Source organism: Gadus macrocephalus, chromosome 12 (assembly GCF_031168955.1).
Source record: "Gadus macrocephalus chromosome 12, ASM3116895v1".
Taxonomy (NCBI): domain Eukaryota; kingdom Metazoa; phylum Chordata; class Actinopteri; order Gadiformes; family Gadidae; genus Gadus; species Gadus macrocephalus.
This window is the reverse complement of record NC_082393.1, coordinates 25,137,011-25,154,510: the sequence shown is the minus strand read 5'-3', so window position 1 is coordinate 25,154,510 and position 17,500 is coordinate 25,137,011. Positions and strand designations below refer to the sequence as shown.

Sequence of the window (17,500 nt, the reverse complement as noted above, 5' to 3'; positions counted from 1 at the left end):
GCATAACAAACGGCATGCTACCAAAGGTACACCATGTATATATGAGCACGCCCTCACACACACTGAAGCACACACACACACACACACACACACACACACACACACACACACACACACACACACACACACACACACACACACACACACACACACACAAATACACAATACACAAATACACACACACACAGGGCTCCAGGGAACGTCTCCAGGCAGGTGCTTGAGAAATGGACTGAGAAAGGCATCCATTGGCTTTGGCATTGAATTATTCAACCTGTGATAATATAATTGGCCCCACAATGGCAGGGCTGGGGGAATTCTTCTGTCTATCTGCAATGTATTGTGCCTTTCTTTGCTACAGGCAGTACAGCGGAAGCACTGCATACCTGTATGTTAATCTTAAACCCTTCACTGAGCACCCACCGGCTGAACGAGTTGCATCGCATACAAGTTGTATAATCAACAAGAGTGTGGGGGCTCCCCCTCCTATACGTTATATTTAGTAGTAGAGCATATTTCACACATGACGTGACGCAGTGAAGGGAGTCCACTACTTTTACCAGAAACTTCAGGATGGATGTGTTTCCCCTCTGGATAGTTGGTGGTGTTGGACAGCCAGACTGACAACCATAGCAGCAGAGTCCAGGAAGAGATACTGACAATAGAAAGAAATCAAGGCATGATGTGATTGTGGCGTAGAGAGATAGACAGATATCCAAAGAAACAGCCACATTTGATAGTTATGTCCTCTATGTGGGCAGTTCATCATCCCACTAGGAATACTAGTTTGCTAATACATACTAATACTAATACACTGTGTACACACACAAAGGCACACACACAAACATACTCCTGTTTTACCAAATCAGGCTGAAGATATCTTTCGGGGAATCGCATTCCAGTCCGAGGTGGGGCATTATTACACAAACAGCCTCAACTGTCGAAGGCATAACGGGGTGTTATACTGGGTGGAAACAATGTTGGACAATGTCATGCCTCGCTGTCCTTACCAATCATCGCCGATCCAATCTGCAGGGAAATATTTTCTCTTAAGGGCTTTCTTCTGGCTCGTGCCCTACTTCCTGCCTCTTAGTCTGAAATCGTTATCGCTGACGCATGTGCATATCTGAGTGTCCTAGCTTTACGTTTAAGTCCACGAGGATGGAGATATTGATCAGCACAGAGGTTCAGTACAGGTTGACCCCCCCCCCTTCCCCCATTGCTCCGGGGGTTACTCTGAGGAATGTATGTTAATAAAAGAGCTAATGATATATTAAACGTGAATATGACCCTGTTTCAGTTGTGGAACACAACCCTTGTGCTGCAGTCCCCATAGTTATGCAAAGTAGTTCAAAGTATTACAAAGACTGCGTAGTTCCACAACAGTATTGCTGATTTTACATTTCCGTGTTCATCAAAAGGCATTTTATGTTACGGTTGACTGGAGATTTTAATAGCGCAGATATTTTACCGCCTGGAGACATTCCTCGCTAAGTGTGTGTGAAAACTAAATATCTACCCAGGTGTACTGAATTATAAATACAAACAACAACAAAAGAGGTGCAAATCTTCAACCGTGTACCTTCTAAAATGCACTTAAAATGTATGTGTTGGTAAATGTCCCAGAGCGCTGCCATAGTCAATGTAAGTATCTAAAGTTTACTGCATTTACTGCAGGCATCACTTCCCTGCGTCAATAAATAGGAATACATTAGTTATGTGTTCTTCTCTGGGTTCATTTGTTTTATTAAGATGCAAACGTGATTCTATCTCTCTCAATATCCGTGTGAGACAGAAATCCGATGTGAAACAAGTCTGTCAGATAGTAGCAGAGTTGTCCGCCCTTTCCACACATGAAGCACGTTACCTGCCCGGTGCAAACATAGACCACTGCAGGGTACGGCATGTTGACACTGACGTAGGCCATAGGAGGTAAAACCAGGATGTCAACGCACACTGGCACTTTAGTGTACCGGTACGATAACGTACCTGATGGTACAGAGAAAAACAATAATAGAACTTCAACTGGTCCTGGTTCGGACATTGACCCAAAATAATGCTGTTGTAATTGAGTGACATGCAAATCGGCATCTTATGTAATTCACTGCTTCGTATTTCTTTCCCAGTATGTTGTGCTGGTTGATGTGGGCTGTGGTGTGGCCAGCTGTGGATTCTCCACTTCAACACATGAGTGCATTGTGATGATACATAAAGGTATATGTTCCTGCTAAACATGTTACATTGAGCCCTCATGTTCGAGCCATCGTTCGTTATCTAACCGCCAAATGTTATTATCCAACCCTTTCCAACTAAAACATTAATTTTATTCTAATTTCAGGCAAATTAAATATCTAATTGCTTATTAGCGATTAGCTTTTGATTCAGCCACATCAGGACTTCAGCATTGGTTAATCTATCCAGGCCACATTCTTTCGCAGATTCCTTTTAAATAAATAAACTAAAGTCAACGAAATAAACAGAAGGGAGTGTCCTCATTAGTGCCGACTTACTGACAACTTAACAGTACGTATTGTATACCGAGAGATCGTAGCCTTTACTGGTTCCTTGAAAAGATGGGGCCCGAAGTACAGACTCTGTCGAGCCTGCTTTTGCTGCTTTACACCATGGCCAGTAAACAAGAAGTGTGCGTTCCCCTTTAAGAAGCCCCCACCGTTGCGCAGCGGAGGGAGGTCGAACACATCTCTGGAACAGCGGCTGAGAAGAAAAAAAAAACCAACAACGGACGGTTTCAAGTCCCCCCAATAGAAACTGTGCCTGATTTGTGGCCAATGTTGGAGATGTAAAAAAAGGAGGGGGGAGCAAAAACACTAAAGGGGTAGCTATGGAGATGGAGCGTTTTCCTGGCTGCTTTCTTTGACAGGTGTTGAGTAGGGTAAAAGTCTTAAAACAGACTCCAGCATGTACGCCAAAGGTAAAGGAGCTGTCGTCCCTTCCGATAGCCAAGCGAGAGAAAAGTAAGTGAATTACGCACTGTTTAAGAGTGTTACCTGGTCGGGGGGAACTTTCTAAACTAGCGTCCTTTAAAAGGTGTGTGCTGTCCCCCGAGCGTCCCGTCCTCCCGGCACGCGGGCGGCTCTTTAACTTTCTGCGCGTGTCGCTGCACTTTAATCGTCTTTGCTGTGTAATTTGTTAATTGTGTGTGTTTGTGCGTTATTTGTGCTCACCGGGCAGTATACTTCTGTTCGTATCCGTGCAACATATGCCGGTTATGGTTGTTATTTAGAGAAGGCAGAGGTCTCCGGTAAATGCATGGCGCTGTGTTGTGATAAACGGTAGTATTATTATTAGTATTATTAGTATTGTCCCGTTATGGACGGTACCGCTGCTCTGTCCCTCTCCCACTTGCGTTACTTTGTACGGGGTACATTATCTGGGTGATGTGTTTATTATGTGCATGGATGGAGGGCATGGACGTCCGAGACAAAGTTGAGTTTATGGAGGTTATACAGTGTGTCCGTGGGGTCCAGATTAAACAGATGTGTGTGGAGGATGGATGGGTCGGGGGTGATGGGATGATGGTGTTTATGTTGCGTTATATTTGACCTAGGTCGTGAAGAGAAAAGTTTGGTCCCATTCAGCAGTCGGACGGCGGTAGGAAACTTTCAGCATCCCGCTCACATGCAGGAGAGCTGCTCGCATGATGTTTCACTTATTAAAAAAGACATAAAAAGATATCCTAATATTGGGATTTTTGAATTCCTGTCCCTTCTACATGATATAGAGTAGACGACCTACGTGTTTCTCCATCTTACTTTTTATATGAATTGCTTCGTGCACATTCTACAAAACAAAACACAACTGGACCAACCATCGCCTCGTTTTATGATCTTTTATCTGATCCCTTTTCAGTAAATCTATCTTTGCATTAAGGTCTTTTTGGTATTTGGAAATTATTCACCAATGCTTCGGTTAAACATCCTAAAGCCTTAAGCTTATCTTATGATCTATGCTCTATATCGTTACACGTGTTTCATCCACCTCCTATGGTTTGCAGTATTGCTGTTGTTGCTAGAGCAGGCTGCTGATCACTGATGCCCATTAGGACCCGGGACTGTATTCTGTAGACCCCGGGACTGTATTCGCTAGACCCCCTGTCTCCTCAGCAGCTAGCCCCCCCCCCACACACACACACACACACACACAAGATATGGCTTCAAATAATCCGCCTTAACGACAGTCTCCTTTTTGTTAAGCATCCTCATTCAGTCGGGTCTTTGTCGCCCCCGCCCCCCCCCCCCCCCCCATATCAGAATCACTTTGTTGACAAACACAGTGTTGTGCCAGCGCGTGCATCCGGGCTGAATCCTAAACGAAACGGTCCCACGTGGTTCAGGAGATCTCTGAATCAACAGACGATTCTTTGATATTACATCCCTTTATTGAATATTCACCACGAGCCCCATTCACATGGATGCCATGTTTACCTGTTGGTTATTACAGTTATTATTGGTGTGTTACAGCAGTGATACAAGACTCACAGGCATTGGACAAATTTAAATTATTTATTATCTATTTAATAACTAATAATGACCAGTGTGAGTTCACTCCATGATTAACTCCATCCACTTCCTCGGTTTCGTATTTATGCTCACGGTCTGGCATGTTTATTGATTATATACAAACAATTATTGGGCATTCTTTAAAATAGAAAACTCCTCAACCTTGTATCAATGTATTGTCAAAAGAGCTCCTTATGTGTTAGGGAGAGAGAGAGAGAGAGAGAGGGAGAGAGAGAGGGAGAGAGTGAGGGAGGGTGGGAGGGAGAGAGAGAGAGGGAGGGAGGGAGGGAGAGAGAGAGAGAGAGGGAGAGTCTCTAAGTGTTGTCCAGGCCTACAGGTAGATTACAGGTAGAAATAATAGATGGCGTTTGGCCTTCCCACTCCCTGTCCTGTCACCCTAACCTGCCCTCCTGGGCGTACACGTGTTCCCTTGTAACCGTGGCGCCCACAACAGCTGTCTCGATGCATCACTGAATTAGCCCCAGCCTCATTTACATATTCATATGGTCACATACATATTCAGATATTAAGAGCAGAAAGCTGTGCGGGACCTAATCAGGCTGAATCAGACCCTCCCGACTCGCAGTCCGTCTCGGTCCCGGGATACTGCCACCCCATTGGCTGGTTGTTTGAGTCCTAGGGCAAGGCATTAATGACTTCAGTTTAAGCGATATATGCTGTTGGTGCCTTTGTTTCACTGCATGGGGAAAATAAAGCACTAGGATGTGTTATTTTTGAGTAAGGCTGGGCGATATGGACCAATATTTGTATTTTTAGACAGTACTAATATAGTTTATCATTATATGACGTAAGCTTCAAAATGTAATTCTGAACAATGCAACATAGGTAACAATGTAACAAAAGTTATTTTGAATATCTCCACCTAGTATTGTGATACATGTTTCATTTATTAAGTCTACAATAAACGTTAAAATCAAAGAGATAAAATCAATAAATCGGGTGAATTTTAGAATTGTACCAATTTTTCCAGCACATTCTAGAAGCGCTTTCTAGAATGGCATATGCCGACTGTGGCCTGCACTGTGTTTCTGTCAAACAAGCGTCAAAGTCTAGGTCCTTGTCCAATCAGAGCCCCCCGCCAATGACCATGGCAATATCTTTGGTCTGATTTACTCAAATTGAATCAGTGGAATACCCACACACTTAGTTTTTGAAATGTTTGCAAACACACTAATCAATATAATTGACATGTGTGCAGTACTAAGAACAATTCACCACCAATGGTTGAAGTGGCATTGAACTAGAATAAATAGAGAAGTTGTGTGATAAACGTCCCCACATTTAGGTTGTTACCTGTGGTCTTCTCTGTGCACGTGTCTGTGCACGTGTCTCTACAACTCTATGCACTGATAGTTCTGCACGTTTTGGGCATTGTTGTAGAAGTCCATGAAACCTACCAAAGTTGTTTATTTTTTAATAAGAACCACAAGTTTTATATCTTGCTTTTAATACCGAGCAAGGTCATTCCTTGTTTCGTGTGTGTGTGTGTGTGTGTGTGTGTGTGTGTGTGTGTGTGTGTGTGTGTGTGTGTGTGTGTGTGTGTGTGTGTGTGTGTGTGTGTGTGTGTGTGTGTGTGTGTGTGTGTGTGTGTGTGTGTGTGTGTGTTGTTCAGTGGGCCTTGAATAGAGTGGAGAGGAAATAGTGGAGAAATTAAAATGAAGATAATGAATTATGTTGATCTCCAACAAGTTGAGTCGAGGCAAAACCGATTTTACTACGATTTTCACTTTATTGACGTCTTACCAATGACTCGGACAAGGCCGGGGCACGAGCACAGATTCAGAAGTGCTGTTGTCTTAAGATCACATGGGTGTAGGTTTGGGTGGGGGTTGGGGTGACGGTGTCTGGAGGTGGTGCAGCAGCTTCTGCAACGGCTCATCCTTGAGGATCCTTAAAGAGAGACAGAAGGGATGAGGTGTGGATAGCTGAGGTGGAACACGCAGAAAAGTTGATGCCCTTGTGACCAAGGAACGTAATTACTGTCGCTCTTTTATTTTACTCTGGAGTTTATTTGATTTGATTCATAAAGAGCTTCAAAAATGAATGTCACCTCATTATTCAGTAATTGGAACCTCAGTAAATTTCTCAATGAAAAGGGATCCATTCATAATAAAATGCAATAGTTTAGCTGGCAAACTTATCTTTGTTCACGCTCAGCCTCTCAGGGTTTTCTAGAATCGTACTTTTCCCTTATACATAACGCGTTGGCCTCGTCAGGTTGGTTCATGACGCAGTAGAGCGCGTTCCTCGTTTTAGAACTACAACAATGCTGGTTTCTGGTGAAGGTCCCATGGATGAAGCATCGGCTTTAACAACCAAAGAGGTTACACAACTGAAATGGGCCCAGTATTGTCCTGGTCACACTGGAACCAGAAACCCGGCGGACGGTCGGCAGCTACTGGTGGAGTTGTGTACCGCCACGCCACCCCACGCCTCATTGTGACTGGTTTCCCTCGGGCTACTGGGAGCACTGACGCGTCCGGTGGAATCGGGCCGTAACGTCTATGACGCGACCGACGCTTCTGCTTATGGACTGGACCTTCTGGAACAGTCGCATACATGCTGATTAGAGATTCGGTTGCCTTTTACTTTGGCTTATTGCTTTGTGTAGCTCATTGATCATTTGCTGTTGTTATGTTTATGTCTGCTTACTTAATGGACGACCAGCCTTGCGTAGAGTGTCGATCTCACCTTCCCCTTTCGCCGTGGGACTTTCTGTCCCCATAAGGTTTTTTTGGGAATGTTTTGCTGTAAATGTAAAGAACTTGGTTTTAGGGGGGTCCTGCATGATCGCACTGAATGGGGGAGCGTGGGGCTCCTTTGAGGCTGAAGTCGAGGTTCGTAGGACAAACACCAATAAATGGGACTATTTTTCGTTATGGAATGTTTGGTTTTTCATTTTGCGATTTGCAAAAACAAAAACATGAAAATGGGGAGATATGCGTGGAGGGTTTAATGAGTTTGTTTTGAACACGGGGGGTCCCTTGCATCGGGCCTCCCCTCCAGCCCCCCTCCTGTGTATTTACACGCAGTTTAATGGAGATCTTCAGGCCTGAATGCATGGTTCTGATTCCGCACAGATGGCTCCATCGTTCGCATTCTGCCCCTTTTGAGGAGCGCATAAAGAAGCCCACTCTTGCAATCGGCGGAGAAACCTCGACTCCGCCAGTCAAGCACCCCCCCCCCCCCCCCCCGTGTTTACCCCCCCCCCCCGTCCCTCTCTTATACTGACTGTGTTTTCATTCATACGTGTCAACAGCCAATTAATCGAGCTTTACACTGAAATGCGTTTGGAGAATCTCTGCAAATGTTTTGAGTTTTTCCTCACTGGGGAGAAAAGGAGGCAGATATCGGAGGCTAAACGCTGGAAGTTTTCGGAGCGTACACAAGCCATAATGGCTTGTGTATGTTTTTTATTTGCCTCGTAGAAGAAGAAGAAGAAGAAGAAGAAGAATGAGAAGGGATGTTCTGTATGCAAGAGAAGGGATGAGTTTATTACATACTAAGTAGAAGGGCAATGCCTTGCCTTTTTGGACTTGAAACGGAAGAAATGGTGTCCACGTTTGGAAAGGTTCAAGAGTTGTTTCCTCCTCTTTTAGTTGAAGGATGTGAGTGGCTTCACAGTTTGTTGGAGGATGTTATTAGAAAGTGATGTGATAAATGTAAATGTAAGAACCCATGCAAACGATGTGTCCTCCTCAGGTAGTCATAGGTGCACTTGTTTAAATTCGAGAGCCTTCAAACATTGTTTCTGGCAATGGTGTCAATGAGGAAAGGCAATGGTACTCTGGTCATGAGGCTTACACATACAACCCCATACACATGCACATGGACGTGCACGCACACACACATGCATATGTGCATGATCGCACATGCGTAAGCGTCAACCCATGGGGTTTAAAAAAAAAATCAATTTTAAGATCCAAATCGATCCAATTTTGATTGATTGGTTATTGATTCATCAAATCCGAAGACTGAGCATTTATTCAAATCATTCTTTTTAGCATGGGCTTTTTTGTGTTTTAACGACAGACAGGAAGGCAGGTTGGAGGAGAGAGGGTAATACGTGTTACCTGGGACGAAAGGCAGGAATCAAAACCTGGGTCACCCCAAGGCACACTGCCTCCCACCGAGATACAGAATGATGAAAGACCCCCGACCAAATCGAAATCCGAAATCGAACAGTATCGGGAGGACCTTGTGAGGCAGAATCAAATTAATTCGGGAAATCTTTGGCGATACCCAGCCCAGAGAGCCGGTCCACTGAAATAGGCTTCCAGTACCCCCCCATCACCACAGGAACCTCCACCCCCCCATCGAGAACACCTCCATCTCCCTGCTCCTTCAGACGATCCGGACCTCCACACATCAGCCGCATGACAAGCACCAACAGTCCCTGATTCATAACCACTGTTTTTACACAGCCAGCGTTTCTCCATCCACGTACAGGCGTGTGTTTTGCTTGTTACATGGCGGGGCCACATTGATTATGCACACTATATATCTTATTACATCGCTGAAGGATGGAGAGTCTTTGTGAAAGGGGATGTAATAACCAAATCTACTCCATCTCCTACTCCGTGCATACCTTATCTAAGCGAGCCCGTGCTCTGGCTCGTGAATTATTGAAATAAAGACAGGAGAGGTAATTTGCTAACCGTCTTCGCTAGCTAACGTTGAATTGAGGTACTCTCTCTCTCTCTCTCTCTCTCTCTCTCTCTCTCTCTCTCTCTCTCTCTCTCTCTCTCTCTCTCTCTCTCTTTCTCTTTCTCTCGGGCAGTGTGGAATGGCCCGGGGGCGAGATGGCAGGTGCGATTCCTGGAGACGAGCCGATGTCAAAGAGATCTCCTTGACATGACAGAGAGTCGCGTTAGCAGAGGAGGAGGAAAGGCGAAGGAGTAGAGAGGAGGAGAGGCAGAGGAGTAGAGAGGAGGAGTAGTGGAGAGGCGAAGGAGTAGAGAGGAGGAGTAGAGAGGAGGAGTAGAGCGGCTATGAGGCCGGTTCTGATCTGTTGAGGTTCAGAGGACGCTGGACAGACAGAGCGATGCTCTTTTTGGGTAAAACGGATCGACTGTGAGTCAAGCCCGGCGGTGAGGCCTCTCACGAACCGACAATACGCCGACCTCTGACCCTTCCCAGGGTGGGAGAGAGGCCGCCTGAAACGGACAGTTTTCAATTGTGAAAGAACAACAAGAGGGAGCAGGGACGGGTTCTCTGTGTAAGCCTCTCATCTCTAATTCATTAGCAACATGTGTCAGCTGTAGTTAACATCGCAGGTTTCAGCGGTGAGGCAACCGCAGGTTGATAGGGTATGGCTGTAGCGTTGCAGACTGCGCTCTCATTCACCCCGTTTCGGGGGTGAAAAGCACAGCGGATTTCCCTTTTTCGGTCGCTTGTGATATCCGACTCTGGATGGTTCAAATTGAGAGCAGTATAATCAAATCTCGGTTTTATTTGACAAACATATTGTGTGTACCTAAATATTGTGCTTGTTTTAGTCCTAGGGCAAAGCATTAATGCCATCAGTTTAAGTTATATATTGTTGGTGTCTTTGTTTCACTGCATGGGGAAACAAAGCACTAGGATTTGTTATTTTATGGTAACCCTGGGCAATATGGACAAAAGTTTGTATAGCTGATGATCACATTTTAGAAGGTATTAATGTAGTTTATAATTTTATGCCATAGCACTCAAAATTGAATTCTGAACAATACAACAGAGGTTTGTTCAGACTACAATTATATCAGACTAAACAGTTATTTTGAATAACTGTACATCATAACAGACAGTCACTCTCTGCTGCCGCCCTCGTCTCCATCGTCTCCGTGGCGACTAGCAGCATCCGTCTGGGAGAGGACCACTCCTCCTCTTCCCGTGTTCCCCCTAATGCTTCTGGCAGAGCATCACGAGTGTTCCCCCCTGAAGCCCGGCTTCAAGTGTTTGTTAGATTATACACTGCAACAGGGGCAGGTGGCCCACACACACACACACACACACACACACACACACACACACACACACACACACACACACACACACACACACACACACACACACACACACACACACACACACACACACACACACAGAGACCCTCACTAAGTGACGTTGTTTCGCCGCCTCTCTCGTGGGAACAGGTGGTGGGGTCTGCCTCTCAGAGTTAAGGCTGATTCGGGGGGGGGGGGGGGCGTGTAGGAGGGGAAGCCTGCCACTTGGTATTTCACACTAGGACCTAACCGAATGACTCCTTTCTCTCCCCTTGTGGGATCGAGGTGGCGTCTGACCAGAGGAGGCTCGATCCTCTGTTTATCACCGGCCTTTGGACAGCTCTTCCCAGAGCCAACATGTTGCAGACAGGACATGCTGAGGGAGAGAACACTGTTTTTGATAATGGTTGAGGTTTGGGTGCAAGTAAAGTAAACACAGCATCTGTTGTGACCTACCGAAATAGAGCTTATTTGAGATGATGGGTTCTTTGTGTTGGGGCATGTCTTCTTGCGACCCATGGTCAATAGCGCCAAGAAAGTAAATATCTCTAAATGAGTGAAATGTTCAAATGTTTTGTTTTTGTTATTTACCTTTACATGTGAGAAGACCAACATGCACTGCTCATGCTCGCTGGGCAGATGGTAATTCAAGGCCAAGGCTTCGAGACTTTGACACCTTTACTCTCAATTTAGATAAAACACTAAATTCTAACCACTTGCATATTAAAAATATATATTTGACATTACTTTGGACATTGAATCGTCAGTGACAAATGTAAATGTCCAAAGTAAATGTGGCCGCCTGAAGGATTTGTTCGAAAAACAAAAGTGATTACAGAAGTGACAAGTTACCTCGGAAAAGTTTTGATGTGTCTTCATCTCCATATCCAAATATTGACATTGAATAGGATCTTGGAAATCCCGTAAAGAATTTCATCCGTTTCTCTGTCTGTGTGTGGCATCTGCTGGATTTGGTGTCGGAGTCGGGGCCTACTTGAACCCCAGGGAGATGGCCGTGTGCCACCGAGGCTTCTGATGGCAGAACAGTAGATCTCGAATCACACAATCCTCAACCCCTCGTCGAGCTGCTAATCTCTGTACAGTAAAACCCGTCCAATACCAACACCGTCTCGAACGGCGTGGGGGAACGAGAGAGCAAGCTGTACATGTCGGCTGTGTTCTATTTGTGTTGTTGTTACTTATACCGTGCGCACACTGGAGAATCCCTGAGATCGCACGGTAACGTATCAACACAGGTTTTTCCGGCGTTTCAGTTACGCGAGGTGCTTTGGGTCGTCAGTTTGTCGAAGAGAAAATGTCAACAATCAAAATTGCAACACTGACCTCTCTCTCTCTCTCTCTCTCCCTCTCCCTCTCCCTCTCCCTTTCCCGTTTCTCCCATCCTCCTCTCTGTCTCTCGACCACCCCCCTCTCTTCTGTCTCCCTCTCTCTCAGGTTAGCTTTATATGTGTACGAGTATTTGCTTCACGTCGGCGCACAGAAATCAGCACAGACCTTCCTGTCAGAGGTAAGAACCACTCTCTCTCTCTCTCTCGCTCTCTCTCTCTCTCGCTCTCTCTCGCTCTCCCTCTCCCTCTCTCTGTCTCTCTCTCTCTCTGTCTCTCTGTCTCTCTGTCTCTCTGTCTCTCTGTCTCTCTCTCTCTCTCTCTCCTTCTCCTTCTCCTTCTCTCACACGGGTTTCCTGGGGCCAGTGCATGAATGGGATTCCTTCTCTATTGTGTTTGCCGCTAGGATGGAATCTACATTAGGGGCTGGCGCGGGGTCACCGTGACAACTGCTGCGCTTAACGTCATACAGTTTGGACCGACATCGTCTCATCGTTTGCTTCGTTGACGTGTGGAGAAAGCGACGTTTCAACAAGGCTCTGTTCTTCGAAATTGAAAAGTTTTAATGATCAAACACACAGAAACGTCTCCGACAGATTAATTAGATGATAGTGTTGTTATTGGGGAGGATTATCTAAGATCAGACGATAAATACACACAAATAACCTCATGGAAAATCGGCTTAAGATGTTCTTAAAGGGTATTGATTAATTAAGTAAAATATGTTTCTGAAGCCAAGCTTAGCCTTGGTCCAGGTGACGTACACCACCGCGGATTAAATGAAACACGAAACCGCTGGTCTGGCCGGCGTATAGACCAGAGATATCTGTCTCACATCCCCCGCCCCCCTCTAGCAGTCAGCGAGGAAAGGTCTCTAATGTGTTGCATCCTCTTCTTAATGGACATCCTTCCTGCTAATGCTCCCCGCCCCCCCCCCCCCTCGTCCTGCCCGGCCCATGGCCCGCTGGCTCTGTGCAGCTCCACTCCCTCCCAGACACACTGCGCTTCTTCCCTGGAAGCCAAACGCACTCGTACCCCACAGCGGTAACACTGCCCCCCCCCCTTTAGCTGTGGGACCCCCCCCCCCCCCCCCCTCCCCCATCGCCGCCCAGAAGAAGAAGAATGACAAACAATAATATATTCGGGGTAGAGTAAGGACGTTCATAGAACCGAGTGCCAAGCACTGACAATCACTAGGTTAACCCATTCCCCGTGTGCAACAAAGACAGCTAGGATGAGATGCTACTTAACTAAGTACGACGTACAATAAGTGCGTACAATGCGTGCGTAGGAGGTGTGGGAGGGGGGGGGGGGGGGGTGGGGGGGGGGAGTGGCTATGCGGAGCCCAGTTGAACTCTGAACTAGTGAGTGTTGAGTCTTGTTGTGGAGGCTGGTGAGCGACTCCGCGGTCCGGTCATTCGGCAGGGAGCTCGTCCCATCACTGCGGCGCCCCCGGACCGCTGACCCTTGACCCCCTCCTGCGTTCAGCGGCAGAGGGTCGGACCGAGGTGGTAACACCGTCATAGCCAGAGGCCGACTTTTTTTACACAAGGATTTAAGTAGCATGCGCCGTTGATGATTTATAGAAATGAAGGGTTGTTAGGCAGACGCCGGAGGGAAAATAAGTCGTTTAAGATGTAATTTCAGTTGACGACTTGCAAATTGCAACTCATAAACTCTTCTTTTTTTTCTTCGTCCGGCCAGTGGCTGTTTTTCTTTTGTGCGGGTTGTGTTATCCAAAGCCTTTCGATTAATGGGCTTCATAACAGCAGAGGAGGCCTTGTTGGTTTTGAACTAATTAAACAACCAGGTATTAAAAAAAATAGCTCCGTTTTATTACTGTGTTTTAATTGGTATCGCATGTTCTTCGCAGAGGTACAATAAAGGTAACTTTTTTCGAGGTTTTTCCAAGACCCTTTCTGGACGTTGCGCACACTGGATGGTGGCTCGCTCAGCCAGCTTGTGATTGGATATCAGCGGTCTCAGTAGAGCGGGGGGCACACTCCTAGTGCCCAATCGCAAGGGGCCGTGAAAGTCTAGCGTGATGACTGACATGGCGTCCAGTGCTCTTGAGACACACACACACACGCACGCGCACACGCACGCGCACGCGCACGCGCACGCGCACACGCACACGCACACGCACACGATGACCGTTGGCTTTGCGAGTGTAAACTGAGGACTAAACGTGGGCAGAGGGTCCGGGTTTAACGGGGCACCCATCCCCCGGAGACGCCGTTCCCTGACATATCTCCGGGCCAAAAAACGAAAACGGAGCCAAGCGCTTTGTTTTAATCAAACATGTTTGTTCAAACCGTGTTTGATTTGGATCTCCGCGCCAGACGCAGAGCCAAAACTGGTTCACGGCCGCGTCGAAGCGTCTGCGTGGTCCTTGCGTTGCGTGACGTGGGACCGTCATCAGCCCTTAAGTGTGATTAGCCGTTACAAGCCGTTTTGAAAATCTGCCTCTGCTGACATCACAAGTGGGCGTGTCCACCTAGCCGTGTGCAGGAAAGATCCGTCTGCCTGCCTACCCGGTGGACTGGAGCAAACGTCGCTCGTCTGTCCGTCACGCATCTAGGTGGACACGCCCACTTGTGATGTCAGAAGAGGCAGATTTTCAAACGGCTTGTCACTGCTAATCACACTCACACCTGGTGGTGTGATGTGTTACCATTAAGAAGCAGTGATCCAGAAAACGCTGAGACGAATCAAGCAGAAGGAATTACAGAATTGGATACCTAGAACCACTTCCATGCAGTTAGCCGGCGCCAAAAAAAACGAAAGGATTTATTTCATTAGAAAAAGCAAATAAAATCCACCCACGGCAAACATGGATATCTCCGCCACGCCTCCACCAGCGGTGGTGGCGGAGATGATGGTGGAGGTGGTGCTTGTGATGGTGGTGGTGGTGGAGATGATGGTGGAGGTGGTGCTTGTGATGGTGGTGGTGGTGATGATGGTGATGGTGGTGGTAGTGGCGGTTTGGGTGGTGGAGATGATGGTGGAGGTGGTGCTTGTGATGGTGGTGGTGGTGGAGATGATGGTGGAGGTGGTGGTAGTGGCGGTTTGGGTGGTGGTGATGGTTTTGGTGGTGGTGAAGGTGGTGGGGGTGGTGGTGGTGGTGGTGATAGTGGTGGTGGTGGTAGTGGTGGTGGTGGTGGTGGTGGTGTTGGTGATAGTGGTGGTGGTGGAGGTGGTGGTGGTGGTGGAGTTGGTGATGGTGGTGGTGGTGGTGATGTTGGTGATAGTTGGGGTGGTGGTGGTGGTTTTGGAGGTGGTGAAGGTGGTGGTGTTGGTGGTGGTGGTGGTGATGGTTTTGGAGGTGGTGAAGGTGGTGGTGTTGGTGATAGTTGGGGTGGTGGGGCTGGCGGTGGTAATGGGGGTTGGGGGCTTGCCGCTGACAGCCAGGAGGGAGGAGGGCTGAGGTGTGGGGGGGAGCTGGGGCTGATGAAGGGCCCGGCGGGAGGGGAGGCGAGGCGGCTGATTGCAGAGCCTCTTGGCTGAACCGCTCCCAGAGATCGAGTGTTATTGGTGAGCCTCTGGAAGGAGGTTAAGTTCTGGGTCAACTGCAGACTAGAGGCACATCGGAGGCACGCACCGACGCACACAGCAGACACACAACACACACACGCGCACGCACGATGTCCGAGGGATGGAAATAACACATAGGAGGCACGCACTGACACACAGAACACACAGAACACACACACACAACAGTCACACAACACACACACGCATGATGTCCGAGGGCCGGAAATAACAAGGCGCGCACGGCACAGGGAGTCGGATGGATAAATAGAGATGTGCTCGCACGCACACACGCACGCACGCACGCACGCACGCACGCACGCACGCACGCACGCACGCACGCACACACGCACGCACGCACAGGCGCAAGTAGAGTCAGATAGACAACAGATTCAAACCCATCGAGACACACGAGCAAACGAGAATCACATCAATCCCTGACTCATTCATTCAGACGTTAACACACCCACGCACACTCTCATAGTCACACAGACCCCCAAACAAACACACACTCAAACAGACCCTAAAGGGCGAACCAACCCCCCCCCCCCCCCCAATCCTCACAAACACAGCGACATTGAAAACGCTTCCGTTTGGGTCTCACAAAGTGCTGGTGAACATATCTGTGTGTTCTTTTGGAGTGAAATGTACAAAGTTGTTAAACGGTTATGATCTCTGATAAATACAAGAGTTCTGCAACCTTCAGGCCAAAATGGGGTTGAGTGGGTTTGAACAACGTTTGGCCGTGTCTCTCACACGTGCTCTGATGGAACCCAACGTTTCGGGTTCAAACTTTTAAGACTTCGGCACAAGAGCTCAGATCGCATCTTTTGAAACTGGCAGGCGGAACACGTCTCCTGCTGTAACGGGGGTTGACTTTAAACAAACACAGACCGGATCCGGGACATTAAGTTGAGATACTCTGGCATTAGTTTCCCAGCCCGTGCGTTCGAGTCTCCCTCCCTTCATTCGATTGCATTAGCTTTCAAACTTTTTCCTTTTGCACCTCGTTGTCCTTTTACCTTTCCCTCTTTGCAGAAAAAACACACACACACACACACACACACACACACACACACACACACACACACACACACACACACACACACACACACACACACACACACACACACACACACACACACACACACATGCTGACCGAAGCTCGTTTGGTAGATAAGGTATTCCTGTTCCCGCAAGAACACTAGAGGTCGTCCAGGGAGATCACCTGGGCTCCACCGCCTCAATTAGCCTGTCTATCACTCCCAGCGAGTGATGTTCACACGCACGCACAACTGTGCACACGCACACACACACACGCACACACACACACACACACACACACACACACACACACACACACACACACACACACACACACACACACACACACACACACACACACACACACACACACACAGACACGCAGTACACGAAAGCTTCAGAGGGGACGTTTTGACTTTGTACTGTCCAGCGTAAAACTCTTCCTGGCCCCCTTCATTCATCAAGGAATCCCTGTGTGGGCGGACCCATCACAGCTATACTATACTATTACTGCTGACTGTTATGCCAATATTAGATATTTTTGGGATTTCCAAATGTCAGCCATCTTCGACTGTGTGTGTGTGTGTGTGTGTGTGTGTGTGTGTGTGTGTGTGTGTGTGTGTGTTTGTTTATTTGTGTGTGTGTGTGTGTGTCTGCGTGTGTGTGTGTGTGTGTGTGTGTCAGTGTTCCGTCCGTCCGTCTGTCTGTCCTGATCTGAACCTGCAGGCTCCGGCATGCTCTCTGCTTCTCCTCCTCTCTCTAATCCCGGCCCATTTGTCCAAGTGTCAGTCAGGGAAAAGTTGAACAAAATGATGATGTTATGCATAAAACATGGTGGCTAAATGTCCATGTTCTCTCTCTCTCTCTCTCTCTCTCTCTCTCTCTCTCTCTCTCTCTCTCTCTCTCTCTCTCTCTCTCTCTCTCTCTCTCTCTCTCTCTCTCTGCTACAGATCCGATGGGAGAAGAACATCACACTTGGGGAACCCCCAGGATTCCTCCACTCATGGTGGTGGTACGTACGCACTCATCCTGCTCTGGTGACCTTCAACTGTTA

General features: G+C 47.5%; 1 protein-coding gene across 1 annotated transcript in view; it reads left to right on the top strand.

Annotated features, from left to right (window-relative positions):
- The first annotated feature begins 2,755 nt into the window (after positions 1-2,755).
- The window catches only part of LOC132468577 (single-stranded DNA-binding protein 3-like), a 17,759-nt gene continuing 3,014 nt past the window's right edge, over positions 2,756-17,500 (top strand). Inside the window, exons 1-3 of the mRNA XM_060066302.1 lie at positions 2,756-2,972; positions 11,981-12,053; positions 17,397-17,496. Of these exons, the coding sequence (XP_059922285.1) occupies positions 2,917-2,972; positions 11,981-12,053; positions 17,397-17,496 (229 nt within the window). The 5' untranslated portion in view covers positions 2,756-2,916. The remainder of the gene's footprint in view (positions 2,973-11,980; positions 12,054-17,396; positions 17,497-17,500) is intronic.